The sequence below is a fragment of the Daphnia carinata genome, chromosome 5 (assembly GCF_022539665.2).
Source record: "Daphnia carinata strain CSIRO-1 chromosome 5, CSIRO_AGI_Dcar_HiC_V3, whole genome shotgun sequence".
In the NCBI taxonomy this organism is placed as follows: domain Eukaryota; kingdom Metazoa; phylum Arthropoda; class Branchiopoda; order Diplostraca; family Daphniidae; genus Daphnia; species Daphnia carinata.
Genome location: NC_081335.1, coordinates 4672136 through 4696282, shown reverse-complemented (window position 1 = coordinate 4696282; position 24147 = coordinate 4672136). Strand labels below are relative to the sequence as shown.

The 24147-nt window shown below is 39.9% G+C and overlaps 5 protein-coding genes and 1 non-coding gene across 8 annotated transcripts in view; 3 read left to right on the top strand and 3 right to left on the bottom strand.

Moving 5' to 3' along the window:
* The window catches only part of LOC130696240 (mitochondrial intermediate peptidase-like), a 53216-nt gene that overhangs the window by 9386 nt on the left and 19683 nt on the right, over window positions 1-24147 (bottom strand). The window lies entirely within an intron of this gene.
* LOC130696230 (uncharacterized) lies at window positions 865-5784 on the top strand. 3 transcript variants are annotated; one of them, XM_057519313.2, is made up of 4 exons: window positions 865-1042; window positions 2593-3008; window positions 5270-5452; window positions 5538-5784. In XM_057519313.2, the coding sequence occupies exons 2-4, from the start codon at window positions 2599-2601 to the stop codon at window positions 5719-5721; spliced, it is 777 nt and encodes a 258-aa protein (XP_057375296.1). In that variant the 5' UTR covers window positions 865-1042; window positions 2593-2598; the 3' UTR covers window positions 5722-5784. The 3 variants fall into 3 exon arrangements, with proteins under 3 accessions (XP_057375296.1, XP_057375297.1, XP_057375295.1); XM_057519314.2 differs by lacking the exons at window positions 865-1042; window positions 2593-3008 and adding an exon at window positions 1672-1946; XM_057519312.2 differs by lacking the exons at window positions 865-1042; window positions 2593-3008 and adding an exon at window positions 4687-5139.
* LOC130696227 (uncharacterized) lies at window positions 10788-13247 on the top strand. The gene is made up of 3 exons (XM_057519309.2): window positions 10788-11378; window positions 12206-12587; window positions 12735-13247. The coding sequence occupies exons 1-3, from the start codon at window positions 10793-10795 to the stop codon at window positions 12928-12930; spliced, it is 1164 nt and encodes a 387-aa protein (XP_057375292.1). The 5' UTR covers window positions 10788-10792; the 3' UTR covers window positions 12931-13247.
* On the bottom strand, window positions 14006-15179 carry LOC130696232 (uncharacterized). Its single transcript, XM_057519316.2, has 4 exons — window positions 14968-15179; window positions 14760-14894; window positions 14438-14681; window positions 14006-14332 (listed from the first exon to the last, which is right to left on the bottom strand). The coding sequence occupies exons 1-4, from the start codon at window positions 15148-15150 to the stop codon at window positions 14235-14237; spliced, it is 660 nt and encodes a 219-aa protein (XP_057375299.1). The 5' UTR covers window positions 15151-15179; the 3' UTR covers window positions 14006-14234.
* On the bottom strand, window positions 16630-19451 carry LOC130696231 (uncharacterized). The gene is made up of 5 exons (XM_059495289.1): window positions 19337-19451; window positions 18282-18437; window positions 17254-17382; window positions 16903-17087; window positions 16630-16833 (listed from the first exon to the last, which is right to left on the bottom strand). Exons 2-5 carry the CDS (start codon window positions 18432-18434, stop codon window positions 16662-16664), a joined length of 639 nt encoding a protein of 212 aa, XP_059351272.1. The 5' UTR covers window positions 18435-18437; window positions 19337-19451; the 3' UTR covers window positions 16630-16661.
* Window positions 21160-21232, top strand: Trnaf-gaa (transfer RNA phenylalanine (anticodon GAA)). The gene has a single exon. It is a non-coding gene; the product is annotated as a tRNA-Phe (tRNA).

The window sequence follows — 24147 nt, the reverse complement described above, 5'->3', positions numbered from 1 at the left end:
ATGTAATTCGGGTTTCCGCTTTTTTTAATCCTCGATGCTTTTACCATATGTCTTGTTTCGTTTAGCCTTTCAAGAACTAAAGACTTTGCTTTTAATATTTGCATGTATAATTTGTCACCATTTCGCTGGAATTTGGGGGGGATAATGCGTCTTTGCATCGACCCCGGATACCGGCAATCAAAGGCGATTCCAGTTTAGAAATGTACCGTTTAAAAAAACAAAAAAGAATTGCTCTAAGTGGCTGACACTCAAGGTCTTTTATTACTAACACTGCTCAACAAATCAGCTTCTTTCTTAGTCTCCTAAAAAGGCAGTAATTATTCTATCCAATTAACATTGACCTGACTAAACGCGTAAAATGAACCTAGTGTGCTTTCTGACTGTCTTTCTTGAAAAAGAGTATTTTTACTCTGCTTCTATGTTTGTTATAGGATGTTACGCTTTCTCGACGGTATCAGCGTCAGCGATATTAATAGCATCGAAAAGAGGTTAAATGAATTTAGGTCGCATTTCGATATTTTCATTGAAGGGAAGCGGAAGCGTTTTGATTTATTCTTCTTGTCATCGTTTTTAACGTTTTCTCCCGATGTCATAGACTACATTCTTTCAGCAAAAAGGCGGATCTAAGTGTCTTTGCATCCATGCACGGCCTTTGACACCCTAAAAAAAACAACGGTACATTCGTCAGGACTAATAACATCATAGAAATGCGTTTCAATTTTTAATTTTCACCTATCGTTTTTGGCTTCCGCTTTGACGTCATCCGTCAATAGAAAAGCTACCACCCTAGCCTGCGTATATATAGCAGAGAACGTGAAGATGAAATGGTACAGTCACCGTCTTCATCACTTGTCGTCAACTTGAACTTGACTTGAAAAATCCTCGATTCGTTTTCTTACCTTGTTCAAGGAGGCGGAGTTGTTGCGATCATCGATAACCACTGGTTAGGAAGCGTTGTATAGTTTTGCGAGCGGGAGGTCCCTATTGTCTACGAACGGAGCAGTCTGCAACAGGTGGTCCTTCCACGTCCGTCAAATTCCGTGTAAGTGCATGTCTCACCGAGAAAAAGAGTCCTAACGAGATGCAAAACACAAAAAGGCAGCGCCACATAATCAGCACGCTTTAGTACATCGCTTGCCTTCATTCAGCACCGACCTCTTCTTCCTAAGGAACCAAACTCCCAGTTTCAAATCGTTCTAAAGTAGTATTCAGATTTATTTTATAACTACACTGAATTTCGTATTGACGTTTGTTCTATTGAATCTATTGAAAACTCTTGGTAGTTTCTGTTCGTTGAAATCTTTATGTCCTAGAACTTGAGAATTGCAGATTGTCTTTTTATCATTCCATTAGTACTTTAGCAGTTTGAGTGGCTAGACATCCATTACTTACGCCCTCTGTTTATCACTAATCGATTTTGGCTATCCGCAAACTGAAACTCTTTACAAATCATTCATTCCGAAACCAGAGAATAAGAAAGTGAATAGTAAATCTTTTACGTCTAAATGCCAGGCAATCAAAAGCTTTTGTAATATATCAATTTAAACTAATAAGTAACCTGAAAACCACCTACTTGCACGAATCACGATAATTGCACCAGCCTACGGATAGTGAATAATTACAGTGCATAACGCTAGTTACAACGTAGTGGTAAAACAATTCATCCAAAACAACAACAATCCAAACATGTTTGTTGACGTACCTAATCTGTTGGTGACGGCCGCACGCAAAACTGGAGAGACGGCTAGAGGACTCATCGTGAACCTGTACGAGGGCACGAATTTAAACACGATCGTAATCTATTGCGGTGTGCTAATCATCTTGGCCGTCATCGCTTCATCGCTGATCATCGCCTTCGCAGCAGCAGCCAAGAAAAAAGCAGATCTCTATTATTTGACGCAGCTGGAACGCGTAGACTGGCTCGATCATCTCCATCGATCTGTCAGGTAAGGTTAAAGTCATCATCTTTAGGAACATGGATGGACAGATGGCTTTTGGAAAAGACGTGAAGATTGCGACCTACCGCATTCCAAAAAGAGTTGCAAAACAATCGACATCGACATGCTTTTATTGGAACAGCAATGAAAGAACCGTTGCATTCTTAATGGGCTAGTGTTTTTTTTTCAAAGAATTTAACTCGGTTTAAACAATCTAGTTGTAATTAACATTCTTCGGTGTTTACCACAACCAGCGTTTACCTACGATCGAGCCATCTGCTACGGATCGTTTAAGAACGTGGAATTATTTCTTTCGTCACGGGAGGGATCTATACTCTTTTCTAACCTCAGACGTGCATTTATGAATAATCAAGCTAGGATAGCAGTTATTGTTTTTAATTCTAATTAGAATCTGAAAAATGGATGCTGGCTGACGAATTCTAGAGGTTTGTAAGACACTTTCACGCACGTAAGTCCGTAACAAGACGGCCACACGCACTAAAGCACTCTCAGGCACGCAGTCAATCACTAATTGTACCCTCACCATTGACTGTTATCAACACAGTTTAACATCAATTAAAATCAAAAGGGAACGTAATGTTCGTGCTTGCAATAAATCGAGACGAATCAAGTTTATTGCTTGTTTTATTTTTAGAAAATCATGTCTTGCGGACGTTTTAAACGAGCGGCCCATTTGGCCGTTTTCCTCTTGGTGCTTTCGATGACCAGAGCCGAAATAGGAGAATCCAACGAGCCTCAAGATAATCAAAATGGCCGTCTTTATTTCAACAACCAGAACAGCACGTTGATTCCTCTAGGATCAGGTGGTGCCATGTTGGTCTCGACGGTGGGCATCGTAGCTCTCGTCATCGGGGCTATAGTCCTCATCTCCTTGATTTTCAATCATCACGGATTGAAGACGGGAGGCAACCTGTTTTCACCTTGGTTGACTCAATCCGGTTATCCAGCGGGAAGCTACCAGCAGAGCCAATATTACACGCAGCCGCAGGCACATCAATACGTCTACGAACCTTATTCAAAGTTGGGCTATCAGAGTCAGCCAGTAGCGCGGTAAGATCGACGAGCAACCGTTAGATTGCAGCTCTTTTTTTTTTTTAGCAAACAAGCACCTTTGATTTGTTTTCACTCAGTAGATGGCCGAAGAGTGTCGGTTATCTGCCGAAAAAGAAAATGTCACACTTCCGCACGCTTCGTTTATATATGGCACGCTAAACATCTACGTGCACCACAACAGATGGCAATCTGTTTGCTTTTTTTACACTTTTTTTTGTTGTGCCTGACAAAAGACACGAACGATGCGGATGTCTATTGACGGGAAGTTGTCACACGAGTTGGCGACAAGCGCACGAAAGGTCATTGCACTATTTCTTGGTGTTCCGTCCACCGGCAATTTCCTTACGTGAACGACCCGATGGGGGAAGTTGATAATACAGTTTCGAAATGATTTCATTTCCATACGTAGTTCTTAGCTGTGAGGAACATGGTAAAGTCAAATGAAATTACACGGGAAATAGCCAGGGTCGTTCATCTTAATGGCAATAAATCTACGAAAGGAATTCAAATAATGTCTGGAATGTAACTCAGTAAACATTTTAAAGCGTATTTGTTAAGATAGCTTAACTGAATGCTGTTGCAATTAATAGCTGTAGCCGGAAGAATTCATGAGAAGTTTGCCAGAAACGTAGATTTTTGTAAACAAAGGGGAAAAAAACCGTAACTCTTGGCATTGTAAGATAGAAAACAACAACGAAGAATGATTTAAGATGGAGAACAAACTGAAAAACACTCTACAGCCGGTATAATGCAAGCGTTAAAAAAGATGACCCTGATGTGTCTGTTGGCGGAACATACTCTTTTCTCAGTCAGGTTTTATGCGAGCAATAACGTCACTATCGATTCTTGTATTCATTAATCTCTTAATTCATTGTTTGATGATTGATAACTGACAGGGTATCTCAATAGCGCTCTTGTTTTTTTTTATATAGGCCACAAGTGATAGTTGAGTAGACACCCATTATCATTAATGAGCACGGGGACCTCAATCTAATCTTGATTTAAATACAACACTCACACTATGCAAATCATTTAAATGGAGATTGAATGAAACGAGAACAGTCTGGCTGATTCCATCGTTCCATGTTGGCAGACACTGAACGTAGAGAGGAGGAACACGAAACAAAATGAAAACGGGGTATTAGCCGCCGCGTTGACCAAGCGGAAAGGTGATACTGTATTCTTTTAAATAAAAAAAGGGGGCGCAAAACGTCTATTCAATATTTGAAAATAATGAAAAAAAGATTCGACTCGACGCGCCGCGACGCCGTTGCTGCCTTCCCTATGATAGTCGCTATGTTTTCAACTTGCTCGTGACGGATGCTGTGATCAGTGATCTAGTTTTCCTTTTGATTCGTCGGCAGTAGACGAGGCGGAGAACCCGTAGAAGAGAACATCCGCGTCCATCAAAGAAAAAAAGCACCAGCTTCCGGTTGGCTCCTCCCTTGAATATATAAGTAGGGCCGGTAATTAGACGGACGACATCAGATCTCATCTTTCACTCCGATTGAACGATCGTTCTTCAGTACCTTCAGCAGTCGTTCTTCATTTTCTCAAATATTCACAATCTTTTTCTGCTTCTGTTTGAATTTTTGTTTCATTGCCATCAAAAAGTTAAAGCTACTAAAGTTAAATTAGTAAAATCCCAAACTGTCCAAGTGTGTAGCATAAAGGCGAAAGCGGGAAAAAACAAACAGATTGTACTCGTTACGATGGCATCTCGTAATTGGATCCTGCTGTCCTGTCTCGTCTTCGTGACGTTGTTAGTTCGATCAAGTCGAGCCGAGGACTGGGAAGCGTTCCAGGACGATATTACAGACGACGGGGGTCAAGCGCTCGAAGAGAATGAAGACGACGGTGGAGAGCAAACGCTCGATCCTCGTTTGTTTCTCATTCTACCGACAGGCGCCGGCAATTTGCTCAACTTGAACACGACGGGCGCCTTGTTGGCATTGCTCGGCACGGCCGCTCTTCTTTCGGCTTTGGGATTCCTCATCTACCACGTTGTTTCCAACAAGTTGATGATGAAAGGTCAAACGACCTACGGATCGGGCGGTTACAGTTCATACGGCAGCAGCGGAACCGGTACCTTTGGTACCGGTTCTGGTAGTCATTACGGTTATGCCAGGTCCGGGTCACGCCCTTCCAAAAACATTTCGTCGCACTCAGCACCGATTTTTGCATATTTCAAACTCATTTTCGCTTTCAAATTTAGCCCCGCCAAATGTTTTAAACGTTCTTTTTGAAATGTTTTGTAGATCGAGCGACTCACCAATGGACTGGGACAGCCTCAAAATTATTGACTACATCTCCATGATGGAAGAGATGTGGCGTAAATTGGACGTCCACGATCCCAACTGCCAGAAACGCATCCTCTGCGAAATCCACCAGAACGAGAAAGCTCTAGGTCCTGCTGCTTCCAAAATCGTCAACGCATTCGGGTATGCCTTGCTTTTTTTTTTGCTTCTTGATATGCACAGTGGTTCTTTTTATAAAAATATTATAATCAACATTTGAATCACGCAGGTATGCTCGCTACCTGTCCGTGTTTAACATACCGGATGCAATGAAGAACATGATCGACGACTACCAGGATGCTGCTGACAAGGGACGCTCTCTACACGACAAGGAATGCAAAGACGTGTTTGATACGTGCGAGTTCAGCGTCAAGGAGACGTTCCTCAAGAAACTCAAAAGCCACAGCGAATAGCCAGTTCATTTAATTTCTATATGTAAAACAGCATCGATCACGTCGCACGCATAGCAACACGCGGTCCGGAGGAATTCCTCCGGTCTTTCTTTTTTTTTAGATTTCAAAATCTTTTGCTGTTGTGTTTAGCTGATTTGCATGGAATTCTCATTTTTAATTTGCACAAATTCGTTTCTTACTTAACTAGTAAAAAAAGCACAAACGGTTAATTATTCGGTTCATTGCGGCTCCATGGTGTTGAAGAGCGCAATTTTCAAGTTCCCATTTCTGTTGTTGTTCCTCCTCGGGTTCATTTTTATTTATTCCTGCTAAACCAAAACAAAAGGAGATGTCACCCTGCCTGTCTACTTATAACGCCTTTCTATTATCAACACAGCTGTCACGAGGAACGCGAAAAAAAAAAGAAAAAGACACAAGCACTTAGCTGCTGATTTTGCGTGGCCTGTTCTCTGCTAAATGTGTGTTTGTCTTTTTTGTTTATCTTTCCATTGTACAAAGAGATTAAACATGACATACAATAACAATACACTTATTATACTGTCAAATTTATTTTTTTTACTTCTTAAACATATTATACTTGTGAGGTATCGGTATAAACTTGACGATTTGACAGTCAAAAGTTCAAAGGATGTAAGGTACCGTTAGGTGGAGGAACAATAAAAAGAACACTGAGCTGCATAATCAAGTTGCTATTTCAGAGTTTTGTTTTTGAATGTTTCGAATAAAATGAAGAATGAAAACGTTTCTACACAGACAGGTGATTCTTTCGTCTCTATTTTGTTCTCTTAAATCGGGGCAGCTGTTTTCAAAACAGACGGTTGCAGTTAAAGAAAAGTAAGGCAAACGAAGCCATTTAACGGCCATGAAAGAACGGGCTTATGGGCAAGAGAATTCCGGCTCACACATGTTCCTCGGACGTTTTTATTCAATTCATTTTAAAAATTGTAGGGCAATTCTTGATTCCCATTTGTCTGTTTCGCTCAAAATGACAGAGAACGAACTAGAAAAGCAAACAAACAGAACAAATTAGAGCCAACATTTCTGTAAGTCAGGAGGACAGGCCAGCAGCTGGTAAAGTCATTGAAATTTGGAATGGCACAAGAGTCAACCGTCAACAGAAGCGCAACAGAAAATGTTCTGACCGTGATTCTGATTTTCCTGAATCAAAAATGAATGCAGATTGAAACGATGACACAGTCTACCACGACGACCTCTTCGATTTGGTATTTTTTTAATATAATAATTGGTGTCATTGGGTTGATGCGTTTTGTTCGAAAGTACCTTACCTTATTACGGCCTTTTCTTGTTCAAACTAGGCTGGATCGATTACCGTTAATCAGCATGAAATGTCCCCGTGATGGGGGCAGACTTGGCCGCAATGATTCCGATTTTCCAAACCGATTATGCCTTACCAACTGGAACATTACCGTTTGTTCTACATTTCACCTTTGTTGATTTCAACTATTTTCACTTTGTACAGACACAAACTGATTATCTAATAGTTGTTGGATATTGTGCAATGTTTCTCACACCACTCTACGGTGTAATTAAGAATGCAAATCGGTATGTTAACACACCCCCCGTTTCTTAAGTGGATAAAAATATAAAAAATCGTATTGCAAGTGGGCAAGATTAGGAACTGTGACAGAACACAGAGGACCTATTTGTTAATGTATTTGACCTTCTGACACACCGACCCATTTTTTTTACTTAACTGATCCCATCTGTCTTTTTTTTTTTTCATCCTAGTTCTCCTTTGTGATCATTAACAAAGTACCAAAAAAAGATTTAAAACGTCTTTTCAAATCTGTGTTGCAATTCTCTTGTACGTAGCATCCTGTTGCCACAGAAAACGGTAGACACGCGCATATAGTTTGCCATGCAAAAGTGTGGCCAAAAAATAAATAAAAACAAACAACAGAAGGTGATGATGGCGTAACCAAAGACGAAACGAATCTCGAGAGCTCCGAGTGTAGGAGGATACGGGTGAGTTGCTCCGTTTCTTCCAGGGCGGATATGAATACATCTCCAAGAAACAGTTTTTTCACTTGCAATAACATCCCCCTCTTGAAACACTCTGAGTTATCCTCTAGACATTCGAGTTTAAATTGTTAATTTTAGAAAATGTTCAGGTTGAACGCAACAAAAAATAAACCTTCGAATTTCGTGATTGAATGGTTGTGTTGGCAAAATATTTTGTTTGCTTCGTTAATATTCACGCCGGACGTATTTTATTGCTGCTGTATTTTACAACAGGCAACAACACAAACAGCTAAGGCCAGCAAACAGAAGGTCGTTCAACTTGTATATATTCGAAATAGAAAAGCAATGTTGCTGCATACGACGAAAAGAGAGAGAGAGTAATGTGTTATGACGAGAGAAGAAGGAAACCACACGTATATGCACCCGTCTTTTTTAACTTATACGCCAAGAAAAAACAAAAGCAAAAGAGAATTAGAAACGCCAGGTGCGTTCAGGTGGTGATAGTGGAATGTCTACGGTACATCTATCCATTATTTCAAACCGGTTCAGATGAATCACGACCGATGACGATGTTTTGGTCGTCGTCTTTTATTACAGAACTATTACTAGGAAATACGTCAAGAGTTATTGGCCAACGTTAACGTCCAATTGAATAAATAGTGACAGTTTGTAAAAGAAATCTTGTCTGTTTAAAACGTTTATTGTTAACTGCTGCATGGGCAATGAACTTTGACGACAGGTGAAATAAGATCTCGGTGGGGATTAAAGAGAACAAAAAAATCCCCAGCTGTTGTTGAACGAATTTTACGAGGAAGTATATTCGAAAGGAATGTTACGGCCAACTTGCATGATCGGTTATTATTATCGTTCCCTTTTTTTTTCTCCTCTATTCTCCCTTTTCAAATTCTTTTCTTTTTTTTTTTTTTTTCCTGGTTATGCGTGATGGAATCTGAACGTCGCATCACACGAGCTCGACCAACCAGCCGGACTGGCAGTCTTCGTCAGGCCGCCCAGTCAAACACTCGGGTCTGTAGTGCGATCGCTTGTGTGTTGTTTGTGAGTGTGCGTGTCTATGTGTTTTAGTGATATTCGTTATCATTTATTATATCCCATTCAGTTGATGCAATTCTCCTACATTTTGCTCTAACACCCAGGATTTTCACTACGTCGTTCATTAGAATCAGACCTTTCAACGATAAACGTAAGTTCATCAGTAATTGTATTGTTATATTAATCTTTCCATCAATCAACATGTTATATAACAATCTTCCTGTCAGACATTAGTACAACATCTCTAATCATGTGCCCAAATGAAAAAAGAAAATGCGAGTTCCGTTACATCCTTCACGTGTACAATGGGTTGATCGTCATATCATTCTATTTGCATACCAAATGCAATGCTCCCGCAAAAAGATGGGCTTTCCCTTATTCCCTCCCTGATTCTCTTCGCTTAATTTTTGGCACTTCACGCACACATTCTGATGAACGAGTTAGATTGTCAGTCGACCTCCTGCAAGTGGATGGACTAACAGAGCGAAACAGGGACATTTTTTTAAAAAAGGGCATGAACTGCAGGGCAATAGAACACACACAAAACATTCGTGACACGATGGGGAAGGGCGTTAACGTTCCAGAACAAAAACACATAGTAACAGATTTAGAGCACAGCTGAAAACGTATTTTAGAATTTGGTCGAACAAAATATGAGAAATAAAAGGAAGCGGAAAATGCCTGCAGGGTTGGCCGCTGCTGCAATAACTGGAGAGCCTCTAAAGCTCTCCCCGTGGAAGCCGTTTGTTGTTTTTTTTTTTGGAGGGGGAGGTGGAGGGGGTTTCTCGGGAGTAGGAGGTACCTGGTTTTGCCAGTGGCACGGGCCGTGTCCTTGTGTTACGCCTTTACCTCCGCAAGCCAACAGACTCCCTGTGAGTTTAGCAGTGGCTGTGAGGCAGAAAGAAAAACAAATGCCAGTCTCTCTTGGTTTAAGTCAGTCGAGAAGTGAGTCCTCCTCGTTCTGCATTATAGTTTTAGTTAGTTTGTTTTTTTCAGGGTCCAAACTTTGTGTGTGTAATCAACTAACTGATTCTCTATCGACATTTTCCGATGTGATCATCTCAGTTTTTTTGCCTTTCGAGTATAGGACATTGAAAATAGAGAATAAAAATAGACAGGTGCGGGAGAAGACGGGTTCCGGACTCCCCTGGTGCGGTGAAATGCTCCAGTGAACAATTGCCACATCCGTTCAATCACCATACGTCTACCGGTGCCTTAGCGTATCCATAGCTCACTGGACTCACCATCTCAGAGACCAAGAGGTAAAAAGCCAACAACAACACATTCTCTATGCCTTGTGTGTGTGTGATTCGTAAATAACACCAGTTTCGACTGGGAACGTTTCAAACCTAGCGGGACTAAGTTGATGCATCGCTACGCTTCGATGGTACAGGTGTTCACCTTCTTCTTCTTTGTTTCTCTTAAAACAAATTTTACGTTCAAAACACTTTCATTTTGAAAAGAAAGTCAACGTCTTTTTTGAGCGGGAGAAATTCAAACTGTTAAGCGAAAGGAAAAAGAAATAAGATCAAATTTTGAATTGCTGATGAAGAAAGAAGAATCTTGCGAGTCAATTCGAAACACGTCTTAACGGTCGGCTGAGCCTTCAAGCGTCTGAATTCCCCTCATCTTCATGTGTCCTGTTCTTTCTACCTTACCAGTTGTAATGCATATAGCTTTTTTCCTTTTTTTTCTTCTTGATATCACTGATGCGCGACGTTTTATATGCCGTACATATATACAGTGATGGTACATAGTAAAAGAGTCTTCTTTTTTTTTCTTAACCAACGGTACATTTTCTCACGAGAACCTAGCGTCTATTAGATTTCTCTCATGCATACGACCACGTTAAATACCGTGAGTCAATTTGCAAGCAAAAAAAAAAATGCATTACTACGCTTACTGTAACCTTCCTATTTTTCTTACTTTCGGCCATGCATCACATCGCAATGTGAAACCAACAAATGGATGTCCATTCATTAAGCGGCTAAGAGTCATTCGAATAATTGAATTCATTTTCATTTTAGGCAAAAGAAACATGTCTTGTCGTCGACTTGCGTGGCTATTACTGCTACTGCTCATTGCGGAGGTGGCGTCCGATTATCGCGATGCTTTCGAGTACCCATTCGTCATGCCCCGTCATCCAGCGCCAGCCGTTCGGACCCCATCGACAGCTGAACCGTGGCATCAATTCTACCCGGAGAGTTACGATTTTAGCGACTACAGCCGGCACATCACTCGTACAGACGCGGCGTCTCGCAACAGCGCTGCCGAGCAAGTGCCCAGTGGGCCTTATTTCGCCCAGGAGCTCAAGAGGTACTACCACAAGCCGGCTGATGAGCACAAAGTCTACCAGACGTCGTGGAACATGATCGATTCGCAAGGCAACGAATACGCCACCGTCTACAATCGGCCAACGTTGACCAACTATCGGCCTGTTTCGGCACCTCCTGTTCCGCTTTTATCCGATCAACACGCTTTCGTTCTGGATGCGTGGCACAGGCAACAACAAGAGCAACAACAACAACAAGTTTACGTGCAACAGCAGAAGGAGCGGCCGACCCGCAAACCTATAAGCAAAAAACCAGCTCGCAAGAAGAACAAAGTGCGGCCGATTCATCCAGGTATAACGCGCTCTTCTATCATGACATTCTGGTTACGTAAAGAAAAAAAAAAAAAGGGGACAGTGTTGAAACGTTTCAACGCAGCAAATGTTGCGTTAAAAATTACGGTACCTCCAGTATAGGACTATTCGCAGAACAGACACGAACAGCCTTTAAAAAATATATATTATTATTTATGTATTTTATAAATAACTATCACTAGCAGACCGCTAGCTATTCCCCATAAGCTTTTGTTTCACTATTTTCTAAAAACAAAAGGGCCTTAACTGTACATTTGGTGCGAGCTGAGGGGAAAGCGACAATTTTTCTTTTTATGGGTTTGCTTATTGACTTCCGCGTCCAGTATTTGGATTTCCGTTTAGGATTTGAGACTTACATTTTCATTGAGCAATAATTAGAATCATTTGAAAACGAGCCATAACCAAGCATGGCTAATTGAAGTTAGGAAGGTACACATAGATGTGAAGACGTTGCGTAATAACAACGTTCATGTACTTCCACACCGGTCATTTAAAAAACAAACCAAATCAAATCGAGTTAATAATTGGATTTGAACCGATCCGTCAACTTAAGAAGACAACAGTGAAAACCAGATTTGGGATAACACGTTTGTTTTCTCTCCAACTCTTTCCCAGCAGCATTATCTGAGCTAGCGGCGGTAGCTATCTGGAAGAAAAGAAAAAGCACTTGATTACAACAGCTAATGCAACTGTTATTTTATCCTGTTCCCTTCGCCAGTCCAGTTATTGAAACCACGCTATCAATTAACGGATAACGTCTATTTTTTTTTCTTTATTATTATTTGATTCTTCCTCGAAAAAAACAAGCCGGTTATCAGCAGCACGTAACGAAGAGACCGGAGAAACAACATGAAAACGAGATCGATAAAATGGCCGATGGACTTGCTGGCCAATCGATCGCTTCGGCTTACCCGAATGGCGTTATGGGCACATTATCTTTGATGGCCGGCCTCGTTTGGTACCTGGTCAACAAGTCGGCCACCCCAGTGATCAAGATGAGGCAGCATTCGGACGGAATTTTTGGCAACACGGAGGACGACTCGTTCGCGCAGACGGCCATCAACCAGTTGGCCGACTATTGGCTCGGTTCGCTCAAGCAAACCGATTGCCAGCAAAGAGCCATTTGCGAGCTGGTTTCGCAATCATCTTGGCTCTCTTCTGCTACACGATGGAGTCAATCCGCTTACCGGTCAGTATATCTTCCACGTTTTTGCTCTACTTAATTTCGATTACTCCCGCGTTGGTGAGGGTTAAATTGTCACAAAGTTTTCTCATGGATGACAAAGAATCTGTTCTAATTGTTTTTCTTTACTGCGGGACCGGCTATTGAAAATAGGTCACCCATGATGCAGAAAGCCATCGAGTCATTCAAAGAAGACGATGAATTGGGTATCCAGTTAGAAGTTGATCAATCCAAAATGGCCTTGCTCGTCCAGGCGGCCCTGCAAGGCGAACAGGGCGTCGAGTGCGCAGCGATTTATCCGCACTGTTCCCTACCGTTCCGTGAAGAATCACGAGACCGTCGGCGTTAAATATCGACGTGAGAATTTTTTTTAAATGTATAGTTAACCGCTTGTAGATGTCGAATGTTTCAAAAAAGAAAAGGATAAGAAAAACACGAGTTCAAATAGCGTTTTCAGCTTTGAATCAATTGCAAATGTGTTAATTTGTATGAAAATCACGTTCCAATTACTTGGCTTTTATTTATTATTATTCATAAGGCTGTACAGAGTTCTCACATGTCCCATGAATTTTATGTTCGTCCGTTGTTGTTCAAGCCCGTGATCTTGTATTTCTCCCGACAAACGTTCTACTTGCAGACCGACCTTATGTGTTAGTACTATACATTAACCCTATAGGGCCAAAATTGTTTCCCTTTTGATGTTGCTCTTCACAATTGAACAAGTCGACAATAAAGGATGCACCCACTATTTATATTGCTGCTGTAGTCTGTGACGCAACACCATTGTCCCGTTACCATGACACCGCATACACACCGTCTACCACTATTGCGTATACGAAACAAAGTTTCATGCTGACTCATTGACTGCTGGCGATCGTCGTGTCTTTACGACACGTACGGCTTAACACAGCGGAAAATCAGTGGAAAATCACTGATATTTTTCAAAGCGGAATGATTCCGCAAAAGTGTGAAAGATAACTGACGAGCAATCACGAGAACAATGTGCACGTTTCAACTTGTGTACTGCCTTCCTTGTTTTGCGTGCCGCGTATTGAATGAACCCACAACAGGTGACAATCAAACGTGTCCTGTTTTTAACATTTTTTTATGGCCGTCGATGTAATAAAGGTGAAATTTAATAGCGGTGCACAGACTAATAAAAACTAATGACATCTCCTTATGAGCCTATCCAATTTTTTAATATCTTAACTTGGCCTTCTCTGTTATGAAGCCGCATCGTTCGCAATCGGAGTTCTCCAACGACCCTTCAACATCGCTAACATTTAAAACAATATATTAACGTTGAGCATTGCGCATTATCGTGTCCCAACACGAACTAAGACCGTGAACGTAGACTGTAGAAGGACGGATGATTATTTTTTTCTAATTCAGCGTTTTGCAACGTGGACATTTAAAACTCAGTATGAACTTCGTTATAAATGTATTGCTCTCAACGAGAGATGAGGTTACGCTGTATGCCAAGCATATACTTATATTCACGCTATCAAGGTCAATTTGGATTACATATGAATTTAGCCGAGGGCTTTGAAAGCTGAAAAAGAAAATGACGATACAATTTTTGGGGTACAGGGCCAAGTTGGCCGTTTTATACTAATCGTTCTATTCATTGAAGTTCCGGTTAAGTAACGAAGCCTAAACGATGGCTATGTCGGCGCAATTGACAAATGTCTCCTGATAATCGCCACAGCCGACAGCACCAGTTCCATCCTCGCAAATTCCCCAGTTATTACCTTTTGTTTTTGTTTTTTTCGAAAACAAATCAATGTGTCAATGTTCATATTTCTCGCTTATACGTATAAACGCAAGTGCCGATTACAATCAAACAATAAACTTACCAGTTGTGTAACGCCATTGGAGAACGCAGTTGTTGCACGTCAACCCAGGTGGTAATTGGATCTTCGGGTAGAAATAAACACCTAGCGTTTGAATGAGGAATTTAGTAGATCCGTCGGAGAGGGTGAGCAAACGTTGATCCAAACATTGTTGCGTCACCAACTGCTGGGCAGATGTTTTCGGACAGAGTCGGAACGTGAAAAAGCCGTAGTGATTGGCTGTCAACAACACGGTAGCGTTGATGACCTTTTTGAAAAATCAATTTTTCTACACACTGTCAATCTTAATTAAGTTCAATGTCCTTTGACATTTCTATTGTCTTACGCTCCCTTGGCGGTAGGTTTTCCCGATTACTCCGGTACCGTAGAGGCCACCCTCGTCGTTAGACCTCGGACGCGGTAAACTCCATTCGTCACCGCATTCGCCACATCGTCCTTGATTGACTCCATTAAATTGGACCTTTCAACAAAATGCCATGTGATTTTTTTGTTTTAAAAAATTAGCCGAAGGCAAAATTGAGCAGGTGTGTTACCTCTAATCCTCCGCAGTTGAGGCCCATGTCGTCGACATTTGTCGGTGTTGAGAACCCACCGCACTCTTTCCTCCACATGGAAGATCGGCCGGGAGGATCGCAGATGTAACCGTGTCCGGCAACCTTTGAAAATTGTACCACCGCCATGGATGCAATTATGAAAACAAAATAATAAGACATCATTTTCCTTTCGCAAGCAGATGCTGAAAAATAAAATTAGCTTGTTTCTAAGGCTTGAAAAATGTGTCTCCAACAATCATCGTTTAAATACGTGACTCTTATCGAACCGTCAGACGTTGTTATCTTTCCGCAAGAAAGTGAGATTGAAGCTGCGTGTTTGAACAAGCATTCCGCCCTCCCTTTCGATAAGAAAATCTTGAGCACTTAATAAGCAGCCGTCGAACGGATTATGTTGTGTACTTAGCTGGGGAGTTTTATTTTTTTTTTCCGAATAAATCGGTTTACGTTATTACATTAAAGGCTGCGCTATCAGAGTTAAGTTCTTTTCGCTGTCGTTTCAAAGCCAAATTGAACGTTCGTTGCATATGAACGGGTGCTAACGTCACTTGTAATATGGGGGGATTTGAATTGCGCTCTTCATTTCTTGATTGTATAATTGTTGCTAAATTACATAGCCGGACGTAATAACTGAGATTGAGATATTTGCGTTTGGACGTACCCTGTAAACGTTCGTGATATCCTGGAGATGAATCCACTTCCCGACTAATTACAAAAAGATAAAGAATAGACGTGATTAGCCTTTGTGCTATTGAGATTATGATGCGGAAATATAATCAGTTGATCAAAGCTATTGAGCTAGTTTGATTCATCGTTGCCGTGTGGCAATTAAAACAAGATTTTATTCGTTTTTTTTTAGTGATGTAAAATCAAATATTGTCACGAAGACGAATAATATAAATTATGCAAAGTTATTGTTTGGACAAGAACTGGTCGCTAAGTATATGTAGACCGTAGTTGACATGTTTTATTATTTTCAAATTGCAGATAAGGGGAGAAGGGGAATTCCATTATCGCGTCATATTCGAATACCATCGTAAATCATATTGTGTAAGGGTACGAAGGCTTTTGAATTTTTATTTTTTTAGAGGAAAACCTTGGGAAATAATAAATAAATTTAGAGGCCATGCCAATTGTGTGTCAACGGATTTTTAAAATCCACTAGCGAAATTCAAGTGAGTTTGTTCTAGTTAACCAGTTTGTATTACGAAGGAATAAAGCAGAATGAGCATTTAACAAAAGGAGACACGAACATTCCCGTTTAAAATTCGCGCTGTACAGAGATCGTGTCGATTCACAAGTTCTCATTGCCACACATACTTCTCATGACATTGTTTTTTTTTTCTTTCAATAAATAAGTTGAAGTTTAAATTAAATAAATTAACTAAATTCACGGCAAAGAAAAAGAAGAGGAAGGGAATTGCTTTGAGACAAAGTGTCGAGTGACAATCACCCAGGTGTCTTCCCAGTACCTGGATGGAGGGCAATCACACTTGAAGTTCTACTTGAAATGACGTAATAGAGACATTATTGATTGAGTATTATGTACAGCTGGTTGCTTTTGATGTCAGCAGAAAAAAAAAAAAAGATTGCAAGATTACGGTTAAGATTAATTGCATCATGTCTATATCCTTGATTGATTGGAGCTATTGTCTAGATTCGCAGTAGTTTCGTTATTATTCCGAAGATTTGATGAGCTTGTTTATGCTATCGTTAGTCATGGAACACTGGTCGTAAACAGTTTTGCATTTTTTTCCTCCCTTGCCCTCGTTCCAGGCCATCAGGTAACTCTTCGCTCTTTTGTGGTTCTCGAAGCTTTCCGTGAGCATCTTGTTTCCGTTAACCGAGCTGAAAACCGAATCGTTTCAACAATAATATCAATGAATACATTACGTAACATTGTAAATATCGAATTACCCGAAGAAAGAATTGACCGAATATGCAAAGCTATTTTCAGGGAAGTCATCCTTTTTCTCAGCTCCAATTTCGCAAATGATTCGTTGACGGCAGGCCATTTCGTAGATTTCAGCACGTTCGAATCGTCTGTGCATATTGTTGAGAGCAATGGCCAGCGAGGCAGTGCCCTCATCGCTTGCCGATCTCTGTATTAGCGCATGTTAAAGTTTCATGAATTTAATCAATCAATAAATAAATAAACAGCCTTCAAAACTTGAAAGTTGATGTATGTGCAAGAATGAACTTACCGTAGCTGTCCATTTCACTGGTAGTCAAAAACAATTAGATATAGCGTGAAATGTTTCGTTTTACCTTGAGTCTGTTATCGGATAGTGTGGTAACGTGGGCCCAGAACATGGTAGCGGCTGCGACACCCAATCCCAACACAAGAAGACCCGACAAGTTTACGGTGTAATTGAGCGACGACGTCGACGGCGTTAACTGAGTTCACGAAACCAGCACATCGTAAGTATACATTGATACTTAAATCAACAGGTTTTGTTTTTGTTTTTCGATTAAAGAGTCGCTCGTCATGCCCCCAAAGTCAACACGTATACGAACCAAACCAATCTCGTTAGAATGAAGTCGCGCAACGGCATTGAAGTTGTTAAGCATTTCGTCCAGGTATGCGTCAGGTGTCGTCAAAGTCAAATAATGAAAAAAAAAAACACTAACCTCGCAAAGAGTTGAACGTTTGGTAGTGATGGTGAGGCTGAATTTAAACGTGTCTTATTTAATGTCAAATGGGAAAATTGAACGCGTACCTTGAAAAGCTTTTTGAACAAGTGGTTGTGGCCGCTGGATGTCTGATGCTCCGATAATAGGTTATGCGAATAAGCCCAAATAGAGACGGCCGCAGATAATGACATGCCCAACAAGACAATACCGCTCAGGTTGAGCGTCGTATTAGAAGTTGCTCCGGTCAGCTGATGGCATTTCGCCAAATAAGGGAAACATTAAACAAGTCCAACGACCCAGAAGCCCAACAGTATTTTAGCAACCGCACAGCCACCACATAACCGAAAGTCCCCGTCGTTTGTTTCGATACTAATCGCCATTTTGAAAAAGGGGTCTATTACATTTATACACTGGGCAAAATGAAATGCTGATTACAGTGTAATATGGCAACGCAATATCTTGTTATTAGGCTATCGCTAACTTGATAATTGGTTTCATTTTCGATCAAACAATAAAAAACGATAAGAGTATAGCGTGGAAAACAAAAGGAAGGCGTCTTTCAACCGTTTCTAATAATGCCGTTATACGCGTTAGGAATGTCATTTTGTCATATCGTTATTAAAGTTTACTCGTAAAGTTTGGAAATAAAAAGAAATCATTACCGAAATAACTCCATAACGAGCTTCCTCCTCTAGATTGCCATCGTCTAGGGAAGTGGGGAATAGGTTTTCAGCTCGGGCCTCGTTCAATAGGGCGGACAGGCCAATCAGCAGGAGGGCCACCGTGACCAAAGCGCTTCTTTCACCTCGAATCATATTCTGCATTGCGATCAGAGAATTTTTATTGTTTACAACAAGGGTGCTTCCACTCAATGTGTTCTGGTGTCGATGTGATTTTATAAAAAAGGTCGAACAATAAAAGAGAAATTTAAAAAAATGAAATTCTTAAAATAATAAAATAATTAGTAATAACTGGGAAAGAGGACGGAAGTGTGCAACTAATTCCGCCTTGCGCACGAGGATAAGTTTAACGAGCGCGGATATACAGTCCGTCAACCAGGAAACAACCTCAGCAACGACATGGATAACTCGAGACACAATGATCCGCTTCCCAAAAACCAGATGTGTTTCTTTCTTATTCTACAATCTATAGACATTTCTGCATATTATATGACTTTGGATAACGCGCTGCGCTTTTTATTTGTCCGGCGAAGGGAATCGTAAAAGACGAGAAGAAAAACAGCAGAGAATTACGGCCGTCAGTGAGCTCGTGTAATGGCGATTGCAATCTGACCGCCCTTCTATTGTTTTGTTTTTCTTGCATTGCCTCATCATCTATGCGGAAAGTAACAGCTGCAACATAGCGGCCTACACTCTCATTTTAATACTACATCGAATATGCGCCCTGTTGAGAGAACATTGGATGAATTATTTATGGTAATAGCCAAAGCAAAAAGCACATTGATAGCCATCGTTTCGAAAAAGATCGTGAGGCCATTAATACAAAAGTCAACGGTCAATGGCCGAATTCTCATTTGTTATTTGTGCAGGCAAAATCGAAGTAAAGACTTTGCGCAATGCGCGAAAGCTTTGAGAATTTAATTTTCCAGTTATCGGCACACATTTTTTTTATTGACTAACGTTTCGCATCTGCCCCATCTGAGCTTCTTAACTAGAGAAGCTGATCGTTGGTGGGAAATAATAACAGATCTCCATACCTTGAGTTATGAAGAGCGTATAATCACCACACGGGAAGGCTGAGAATGCGACGAACAACTTCTTGTTTGCAAACGAAAATCGGCACCGACTGCAATACGAATGACTGTCGTAGGAATGAATGACAAATAAATAAAACACATTCGGCTTCTTATATAGGTCCGAGTGTCGTATAGTGTGTTATCTGTACTCTTGTCAAATAATTCACATTGTAACGAGTGATGTCACAGGATGTGCAGCACCTTGTCACCATAAGGATGTAAAAGAACGATGCATCGATTTTTCCTTGAATAATAAAAGCCAGAAGCAAGCTGAGTAGTTACTGCGTCCGTCTTGCGTTTCGCTAACGGTAAAAAACAATGCCATCACGGTTAGATTTGTTCTTTCCTATATGATTTTAGATTTCGAAATTTTTCTACAGCCATTTTATCTTATTTTTAGAATAGATGTTTTACTTGGTGAATTAATAGGTTGCAGCGTTTTTGGCGAATAGCTTTTCACTCGTTTCCCTACTGCCAATAGGATAAACTCTTAAAACGTCAGCATTATGTCAATCGGCCAAGACCCAACTATAATATTTTAATTTCCGGTATACTCGCTCGTTACCCTATAATTAGTTGTACACAATTATTGAGGATTGTGGTAAACCAGTGGGAACAAAGGGAGTCGTTCAATGTATCGGCCATTGCCGAGGCAACGAACACGTATAGAAACGCCTTATAGATAGTGGAATAAAATGGACGTTTCCAATTATTGCATCTGTAGCCTTTGGTTTATTGGAATGCGCTGTACTTCTATAATAATTTCATTCTTTTTTCTCATGCGGTATAACGGTTGTTTATTCACTCAGAATTACAGGCATAGGTATGTGTTTCATTTGGTTTCACACTGCCCCTTTTCACGTGCATATAATTGACTATTAATTTTTAAAAGTCTTTTGCTGAAACTATTACATTTTTGTTCTTTACCTTTGGCATTCGAATGCCGTTCGATTTAGGTTATTTGGTCATCTTGTGACGCAGGTGAGTGCAGGGTTATTGCTAGTTCGTTTCGAGCTAATTAATTCATTCAATCTTGGGGAAAACCCATCGCATTTTTCAAATAGAAAAACGTCATTTCCCTCAGTATGCTCCAAATAAGTTGCGCATTTTTTTACTGAACGTTTTCACGGTTCTAAATGCGAATGATTTATCGAAGAATGCGCTTCTGACGGTAGTGAATTGTTGGCGTTACAATCGCTTTGTATTTCGTGACCTGCCAAGAGAGCGTGAGGCATAACCTACTGTTTAAAGGACGATAGTAAAAGCAAGGAATAATACTTTTGCAAGCCTATGGGCTGTGCATAGCAAGCCAATGGCATTGCCATAAATTCTTGTCCTCTTTCTGAATAATATCATGCAGTTTCTTTGCTGTATAAAGAAACGCGTTGTGCTTTTTATTTTCCTTATGGTGATTCTTTTATCAAGGAAGTTCATCTCAGCATCATTATACGACGTGTTTGCGCTGTCGTTAGAACTTATATAGTAGGAGCACTGCATGTTGAAATACGTTGGCGGAAAGTCGCATTCAATGCGGAAAGAGGAAGATCATTAATTACTGTCGAGCGGAATGAAATCTGCTTTGGGAAGTGATCAAATTTATGGAGCGGCCATAAGGAAAAGGGTGCACATGAAAATGGAAATTCGCCCACAGTAAGTCTGTTGGGGTATCAAACCAAAACGTTACCTTAAAAGCAAAAGCGAGAATACCAAAAACGAAGACAATGAAATACATGGACTTAAAATTGTACTCACAATTATTATTACAAATGTGTAACAGATTGTATGCCGAAATAGCTCAGTTGGGAGAGCGTTAGACTGAAGATCTAAAGGTCCCTGGTTCGATCCCGGGTTTCGGCAAGTAATTTATTTTTTTTTGTTTTCCGTCGACGGGTCGCATCGTCATTTACCTTTTCTTTCAAGAACTAAATCAATGATCGTCGATTTGTTTGGCGTAACATTGCCGTTGGAATGCCCAAGTAACAACAATAAACAAAATATTATAATATTATAAATCAGCGGATACATTCTTAAAGTTTTCGGTAGTCTGTAATAGAGAATAATTGTGAATGGCACTTGATACATTCATTTCCCATGTATGCGTTACAACCTTTAGCGAGAAAATATTGTTTTGTTGAAATTCAACGGCAAGCTGGCTGAATTTCTTTGCTTGCCAAATGTCGCCACTGCCTGTAGTATGGTAAGTGATGCTTTTTTTATATATTTAAATAAAGAAGTACGATTTTAGTCTGTTGCCTAGATGGTTTCCTGATCAACGAAAGCAATATGACATTAGACAATAAAAACCGTAGACCTCTAGCATACTTGAATAAATAAAATATTAGTTTTCCCGTTAATAGCTCGGTCTGTAGCCTATACTAAATGAAAAGGAATGAACGATGAAATAAATAAAAAAAAATTACTCAACCAATGAGAAAAACTAGTATAATTATCGAAATCAACATTCAGTTTTGAGCATAGTTCATAATTTTTACTCAATTCCAAGAGATGTCTGTTTTTGCAGATCTTGACGAAAATGGGAAGGCTATACCCTTTCCACTTTTTCAGTTTTCGCTAAATGTTAGATTTAATTTAAAATAAATTATCTCGATTCGAAATTTATTGGAAATAACGAAAAAAAGCTACTTTTAAGCTACTTAAAACTTACTTTTAAGTTGGGCTTATAGTTTTTGAACCCAAAGTAAAAAAAAATAGATGAATACTGCTGGCGCGCCAGAAGCGCGTTATTACCCCGTTTATTACAACAACGGCCGAAGTGACGAAAAAATGAATATTTTTGCCGAAATCGGCATTAAATTTTGATTATAAATTCTTATTTTTATTAAATTCTAAGCGTTGCAGTTTTTGTGAAGCAAAAATTTTAAGCCCGACGAAATAAGCCCGACTTTTCCATTTTATTAATTTTAAAAATGGCAATTAATAAATATAAATAACTATACATGATTTACATTCAGAATTAATCGCTGAACACGAAGATAAACTTTGTTTTTACATAGAATTTATGGTTTTTGAGCAATGTAAAATATAAAAGTTGGTGCGATATAAATTTTAAGCCCGACAAAATAATATGCCCGACTTTTCTTTTTTAAATTATTCAGCAATAATAATCAATAATACACACGATTTAGGTTCCAAATGTATACAAGGATCACGAAAACTAACTTTGTTTCAACGTGGAATTTATGGTTTTTGAGATATCAGAAATATAAAAGTAGCTGCATATTAACTACTGTGCTAGCGCTTCATTTCGAAAACTTCATCGGTATCGGGAAAACTAACATGCCAGTTAGAATCAGCGTTCGATTTTGAGCATAGTATGTGTTTTTCAAGAAATTCTAAGAGATTTTGTTTTTTGAAGATTTTCGTGAAAATGAGAAGGCTATAGCCTTCCCACTTTTTCAATTTTGGCTAAATTTTAGATTTTGTTAAAAATACATGATTCTGATTCAAAATTAAACGAGGATCATGAGAATCAGGTTTATTTTTGCCTAGGAGTTGCAGTTTTTGAAATTAAAGCAGAATACAGCAGCTAAAAGATGTTGCGTGAATATCACTTGTGTCCCGTAAATTTGACAAATTACTCTGCCGACGAGAAAACTAATACAACTATCGGAATCAGCGTTCGATTCTACACATAGGGTATAATTTTTATTGAATTCCAAGAGATGTCAGTTTTTGCAGATTTTGACAAAATAGGAAGGCTATACCCTTCTCACTTTTTGCATTTTTGGCTAAATTATCGATTTAGTTAGAAATACATGATTTCGATTTAATATCAAACGCGGATTATGAAAATCAGGTTTATTTTTGCCTAGCAGATGTAGTTTTTGGAATTATAATAGAATACAGAAGCTAAAAATTGCTGCGCAAATAGCACTTTCGAATTAGAATTTTGAAAAACTAACTTCTAATATAGTAAAAGATTTCACAAACAGATGGCGTTCATGTTCACATGTGGGTTTTTTTTAATGATTATTTCAACTAATTCTCAAAAAATCCACTGCTGAATGTGGTTAAATGGACTTCAACTCCATCCCTAAGCGGCAACGTAATTTCAATGATACACGGATGATTGCATGAATGGCTACACATTCCCTGCCGCGTGACCACCGAGTACCGGCTGCCGAATCACGGTAATGACGCATATACCGTTTGTCTAACGAATCTCCAGTGATACTGCAGTAATCTGAAGATACGTAACACCACATTTTCCAGTACCAGGCTCTATAAGCCCAATGTAACTATAAATGCCTTTTAATTAATTCTTTTTTAAAAAACCGCAAGTCTGTAGGCTCTAATGACCACGATTACAATGTCTTGTTATGCTGTATAAGCGGCTACTGTGGCCATCAATCCCGTTGGCTCTACGTGCAAACAACACGGCAATCTTTCGCTACATCGTTTACACGTAACTGACCTCGGGAACGAATAGCGCATCTCGTCCCGTTGTGTAGCTAATCAGTTCGACACGACCGCCAGATGAGCGAACAATCGATGCTGAAAAGGCTTATGTATTCCTTTTTGTCTTTATTTCAGAATACGATTTTGTAGGTAAATTCACAACAGACTTTCGCGGTCATGTTTATTCAGAATTAACGAAGAAATGAATTGAAAATGCAAAGCTGTGCAATGTTGGTGTGCGGAGTCATTTGATTCGCTTTTAACGTGAAAAAGCAGGGCGGCTGTTTAACTAAATCAGCAGTCAACCGGCAAAGTCGACACTGTCAAACAATACGATAACTTTGAACAAAAAG